We start from the raw sequence: 7,012 nt of genomic DNA, 5'->3' as shown, positions 1-7,012 counted from the left end.
GTTGGCTTGAACAGATACAAAAAATAACGAAAGCACTTTTAAGTGCTAGTCAAATATAACAAGTGTCACAGAACAACAAGGAATTTTTATTGTAGTTCATGATGAGTTATAGAAAGAGAAGGTATTACTCAAATCTATAATGTATTTGGCAACATAGTCACAGTGGTGACATCAACTTCCCCAATTGTTGTGGCTGGGTGTGAAAGTTAGCTTTCAATAGTTAAAGGAAGGTTAAGGTATTATCACTTGAAATTGAATTGTGATGACCCTTAGTTTCCAAGCTGTCTGTTGTAATTTCATGATCAAACACTTACATAGTTTTGTGCACTATTCAGTTTTATGTATAGAAATATTGCACTGCGATCGCTGTCTTGTAAGTAGCTAAAGGTAACAGGAATGCCTAGTACGTTATGTTCATTGTTTAATATGTAATTTTTACTATTTTTTGTTACTGAACATAACATGAACACTGTGGTATAGGCAATATTTCATGAAGATTTATGATTTTGCACAATAAGCACCTAAATGTGTTCTGAATAATTACACTGGCATTTGGTTGTGCTCATGCAATAAAGATGAGGTTGATGAAAGGTTTATTTTATAACGTTGAAGCTTCCATGAAAGAAAATGGCATAATATTAAAAATGTATATGTGTAGAGAAAGAATACTATAATATATTTTACATATTCCATGGTTATACTATGCATTAATTGTGATTTATTCCAGAAAGAAATAGAGAATGGTAGTAGATTTTTCAATTTCATCTTTTTGAAAATTACTAGCATGCTAAATAGTTAACTTTTACTTTTTATCAGTAGGTTTGATATTCATTTGTAGACCGTTAACTATATGATTCCAACTGTCTATTATTTTCCTTTTAGTGTCTTTTTTTTTCAGTCAGCTATAGTGGTTTGTGCATTTCTCAAAGCATTAAGCCAAAAGGGAAACTTGTGCTCAACCAGAACACATCAGGACACATGTCAATGGAATAGTTTTGGTTTATTATGGTATAGGCATCTGTTGAGACTGCTACTACAGAAAACAATTCTATTTACATAGTATGTGCTTGCACAATTTCATATTTGGCTTTATATTGATATTCTAAGAAAACATTAGTATATAATTAGGATAAAGATTTCACCAGTTAACATCCTATACTGAAGTCTGGTTGGCAGGTACTTACATTCCTGGTTTTTTAAATTTTCACTTAACATAGTACAACTGTTAAAAAGATTGCTCATACACTGACCAGTGTTCGATGTAGACATCTAAACTATTTTTTCGTTATAAATTGTTTAAAGATTTATTTCTCTTTGGAGGTGATATGAGCCTCGATATTAAACTACCATTGAAGTAAAAAAACATAAGAATTATTCCATTAACAATTTAAATTCATTGTTGCAGATGATATTTCGATTCCCATGTCAGCGGAAGTGACAACCCCCTTTTGGTCTTCATTTTCTGGTCAATTAGCACTTTTAGAGTCCAAATTTTGACTTTTTTTCAGTTTTGATAAGTAATGTAATCTTGGTGCGTTGCCTTTATACAAATCACGCGAGTTTCTCGACATTTCTTACTCTCAAAAACCTTCTACAACTTTCGAGAACAGGCTGGACTAGCGCAATGCACAATCAACAATATACGTCACAGGAAAAAGAAAACGACACTGAAACAAACGTAGGCACTAAAATGAATGTGCAAAGTAAATCTGTTACAATGGGCACAGTAATATGCTTTGCCTACTGAGCTGATATACACTAAATAATATAACTGAACAGCTCTACAAAAGAACAAAAGTTACAAGATGATGCTATTGACTGAGTAAAGAAAATGAGTTTATCAGTAGATTGGTTTGTTTAGTTTGTTTGAATTTCGCGCAAAGCTACTCGAGGGCTATCTGCGCTAACCGTCCCTAATTTAGCAGTGTAAGACTAGAGGGAAGGCAGCTAGTCATCACCACCCAAGGCCAACTCTTGGGCGACTCTTTTAACAACGAATAGTGGGAGTGACTGTCACATTATAACTCCCCTACAGCTGAAAGAGCGAGCATGTTTGGTGTGACACAGATTCAAACGCGCGACCTCGGATTACGAGTCAATCGCCTTAACTACCTGGCCATGCCAGGCCCATTATCAGTAGAACTCGGACACGAAGGTGTTGATAAGAAAATGAGTGGTATTCCATTCTAGTCCCACGTGGACTATACAGCGCCGTTGAGTGTAGGATGGCACAACACTCAGAATTAGCATTTTTAGAGGCCAAATTTTGACTTTTTTTTTCAGTTTAGATAGGTAATGTAACAAGTTCGTGAGGGTATTGCTAAGAAACCAAGTAACCAGTCACCATAGTTGCGCTTGGGTTATATAGAACTACGGCAGGGCTATCCACCGCCATAAACTGTAAAGTGTCGCAGCACAAAGACTTTGCACAATTAGAGACGAAAATTTGAGTTTAGGTGGATGGTGTAACACGTTTGCGAGGTTGATGATCTGCGGTTGCAGATATTATTCGTGTAGCTTTGCGAAAAATTTATAACTAACACACCAAATATCTTTTTATATCTGTCTGAAATAAAATTAATACTAAAATAATGTTTTTGTATATTCACACTAGATGTCTCAGCTGTAGCTTGGATTTTGTATGGTAAGTGGGTTATGTTATGTTGAAATAAACATTTTAATTTTAAACAAAACGTGAAGAAGTTAGATTAGTATCATTTATGAATCGCACCCTCGTGATTATTTTCTTTGTTATTGTCGTTAAAAAAGAATTTTTGCAGGCTATTCAATATGCTGTGAACAGCAGTATTAGTATTTCTAAAACTTAGTGCCAACCAAATTTTCAGGGCTCTGTTTAAAATAGAAAAACTATGACATAATGGGAATTAGTGAAATTTGACTTGATTTAGAGAAAATTTATAAAAGATATTACTTTAGACTAAATAACTGTGTGTTACATGTATAAATATTGACAGAAAAGGAGTCATCTTCAGCGAAGACCATGTTTCTAACAGTAACACTAATACATTGTTTAACTTTGAAACGAGTTCGACTTCAATCAGTTCAAGTGTGATGGATGTAGTAAATGTTTCACAGTTAATTCAGTGATAAGGACTGAGTGTGAGTTTTGCCTTTATATATTAACTTTATTATTATTTTCGAGTGTTGTTGGTTGTGAAGAGCAAGTTGCAACTTTACACAAGGATTTAGATTGGTTGGTGAGTTGAAGTAATAAGTATATATTCTGAACCTGTAAGATGTAAACAAGTCAATCTGCCAGGATTACCTTAAACCAGAACTGTCATAAAGAAACTACTTTATACTGGGACAAATTGTCAATGTAACTTCAACAGTCAGCTAGTTGAATTCATAATGTTATGTTTGTGACAAGTTATTACAGACCAAGCAGTAGACATCAGTAAAGCTAACTTTAGGAATTTAAAGTTCATGAACTAAAACATCTTCCTTTTTGTTAAGTAAACTTGATCTTGCATTATTTTTAAACAAAAGAAATACACCTCAACAAGAAAAATTGCTACAATATTTTTGAGTGCGTTTTTTGGGGGTGGTGGCAGATGCAACACATAATTTCAGTTATGACAAAATTTAAACTAAGAACAGATCTACTGGCTGGTTTTGTTTTTCTTGGGACACCTAAATGATTAAAATACTTATGTCTTTCCATAATTGTGGTCAGAAGAACTGCCGTTGTGTATGAAACACTTTGATATCCGTAAATCCTCACATCATGTATAATCTTAAGTATCTCTTGCTTGCATTTTTCAAAGTTTGAAGTACTTCTTGCTCTAAAACACTTTGGACCACTAGTTACATCACATGATGAACCACATATATGTGTTTAATGTATATGATTAGTTTATGCAGTGTTACACTTCACTCTTTCCTTCATCTCTGACAACATTAGCACAGATAACCCATTGTGTTGCTTTGTGCTTAACAAACCAACTGACAACACTACTCTGATTGTATTATCACTAACATTAGTGTCCAGAATGAATGGACAGTCTTGTTGAAGGTGAGCTAACACTGGAGTTTCAACCAAAGCACCTAAACAACTGAAATGCCTATTTACAGCTCTTTTTTTATGTGAGGTGTATACAAACATTAATCAAAGTATACTAATATCACTGCACTCTGTTATATTAATCTGTTCTTTGTCACCTAGTCTATTTCAACAAGGACAACACTACACGTATATTGTTCCAAAGAAGCCTACACTGAAGTTGTTTTATCATATGTGTAAACGCCATCTGGTTTTAGGTAACCTTATGACAAATTCTACCAGCAACTCATTGATATCATACTGACAGTTTGAATTCAGATTGTCTGCACAGTTCTCTGCCAGTTTATGATGACCTCAGAAGTTATGAAAGTCATGCACTTGTTTGTAGATGTTGTGCAGTTGAGATTGTACAAAAGAACATGAAACTTTTTCCTTCCTGAAGTTTAACTTAACTAGGACACATTTTTTTTATATTTGAACTTTATTATTCTTCACTAAATAATGATGAAAGTTTAAATCTTGTTAACTTCTTACATTAGATTGTTTGTTCTACAGTTGCCTAACTTTTACTCTAAATGTAATTACTATTACAGGTTTATGATTATTTTAATTATGCCAGTTTATTAAATGTTTGAAAATAAACATTTTTTGTTACTATAAGTGCAGTTTAGTGTTATCAAATTAACAGCAGTTGTCACCAAGTGATACAGTGACACATGCTACAGTTGATTAAAATGTGTCAAACATTTAAGCTGATACTTTCATGCTTCCTCTGTTTTAAAAATGACTATTTTTCTTAACTATCAAGACTAAAAAAAAAGGTTGGTAAAGGTATGTAAACACATTTAAAGTAGAAGAACATACACTGGGCAGTAAATCAATAATTATGGATGCTTGTTATTAGAAGTAGGTTTTGTGGCAAGCTTCTTTATTGTTATATGTTACTTGCTATATGGTTATTAGTAATTAGCATTTTTATTTTTAATTTGCAGTGCACAGTTATTGATTACATAGTCCAAGAAAATTTTTTTCAGTATTTGACATTTTTTGATGTAGCTTGTGACCATATGAGTTTGAGTCATTTGTTTTATTATCCCTACAAACACTGAGTAAATAATTAGAAAACATTATTTACTTCATGTTACTGTTTGGTTAAACCAGATTTTTAGAAACATGTAGCATATAATGGTAAACATATTTTGCATTTATACATTATATAGTTTGTAGTTTTTTACCCTGCAGTCATGTAGTAAAATGTGATTTCTTTTACATTTTTAGTCTATATAAACGTTATGGGGCACAAAAAACATAAAGAAAGATCACAGTCAAGAGAGAGAAGAAAGAAGATAAAAGAAAAACATTCTCGTAGAGAAAGGCAAGTTATAAAAAAATACTTGTACTTTATCTGCATTGCTAGGATAACAGAAATCTCTCCAAGACAATTTTCAACCAATTATAGATTTGTGTTAGGAATATGTTTTAAAACAGTTCATATATTTTTATAAAAAATATTTATGGTAAAACAAATGGTTAATTCAAAATGTACCACTTTAACTGAAAAATTAGAACATAAAATTCGTAAACCCAGGCTAGGCCTATATGGTTATAGGTATAAGATATAAACAAGACCTAGTAGCATTGAGATCCAGAAATGCTACTGAATGTTTTGCTTGAAAAAGAGCTATTTATTACCTTGAGTGCATTGTTGTGTAAATTTGTACACATGCTTTAAGCCTTTAACAAAACTACCCCCGTAGATATTGTTTACACACTTTTGTTTGTTGTCCACTCTTCCAGATGTGATTCATGTAGTTCCATATTCATCCTTCACTGCTTGCATTCCACAGGTGTCTTTTGTCTTTCTGTTACTCCAGTAATGTTTTGCTGAATTTTGGGCTTCCTTATTGCATGAATCTCCTTCAGTTGAGTCTTTCATTCAATTTAGGGATCTCTTCTTTCTCATTACATTTTATTTCTCTCAATCTACTTTCCTGGTTTGTTCATGTTTCACCTTCATAGGGTGTCTATCCATCATGACTCTGTTAGTTTTACTGGAACAACTCGCACACACCTGATTTCATTTTGATCTGTTTTTTCCTATTTTGCTTCAGTTATTTTTTGTATCTGGGGTGTATTTTTCAGGTTATCTTACTTTCTGACTTATTCAATCTCTTCTCCAGGACCTCTTTCTTGCACCTTTTCTTTATGACGGAGATTTTGGGGGGGAGTATTTTGTATACTTTTTTGAAATCTTGAAATAATGCTACTCTAGCAGTTATTTCTTTTCACTTTTGTTTCTTGTCCTTAGAATCAATGAATCCTATCAGCTTGTTCATTGTAAATGGTCTCTTAGAGTTTCTCCTTTTCTATTCCTTGTTCTCTTCTTACTCTCCATGGTCTCCCTTCTTTGGGGATCTGGCTGTAACAGGTCTTGGAGGTAATTAATTTGTAGAACCACCTCTTATCTCCAGTCCTGTGGGAGTTCTGCTTTCTCACTTTGTCCACTGGTGTGTTCCTGTTGAGTTTCTCAGTGTTTGTTCTGTAGTTTTACAGATATATATCATATATATCTTGTTTGTATAATGCCGGTTGTTCAACTCTATTCCAGGATTTTACTCTGGTTTTCTTATTTCCATGAACACAGGAGGTTGTTGACCAGTTATCATTCTGTCAGACTTAACTATAGTTTGATCTATCTTTAGTTCTGGGTGGAAAGGTTTCACACTCTCCAGTGAATATCTCACAGTAGTGGATGACCTGATGTGGAATATCAGACACTATCCATATTTTAATTTGCCTGCTCACCTTTCATTTCCTTCAATTTGTTAATAATAGTTAAACATTCTCATTCTTACCATTTGCATTGGCTGTGACTCCCATATTTTTTTTGCTGTATCTGTTGGGCTTTTACTCATAGATTACATTCTGAAGGTTTGTTGTTCCATTACTTTATTATTCTCTTAGCCTGTGGATACTGAAGGTTGGATG

The 7,012-nt window shown here is 33.3% G+C and overlaps 1 protein-coding gene across 1 annotated transcript in view; it reads left to right on the top strand.

The window, feature by feature from the left end:
- Positions 1-2,610: 2,610 nt before the first annotated feature.
- Positions 2,611-7,012, top strand: part of cactin (cactin, spliceosome C complex subunit) — a 64,640-nt gene continuing 60,238 nt past the window's right edge. Inside the window, 2 exon segments of the mRNA XM_076481084.1 lie at positions 2,611-2,644; positions 5,303-5,399. Of these exon segments, the coding sequence (XP_076337199.1) occupies positions 5,317-5,399 (83 nt within the window). The 5' untranslated portion in view covers positions 2,611-2,644; positions 5,303-5,316.

Source organism: Tachypleus tridentatus, chromosome 2, assembly GCF_004210375.1.
Source record: "Tachypleus tridentatus isolate NWPU-2018 chromosome 2, ASM421037v1, whole genome shotgun sequence".
NCBI classification, from domain to species: Eukaryota; Metazoa; Arthropoda; class Merostomata; order Xiphosura; family Limulidae; genus Tachypleus; species Tachypleus tridentatus.
This window is presented reverse-complemented; position numbering and strand designations above follow the sequence as displayed.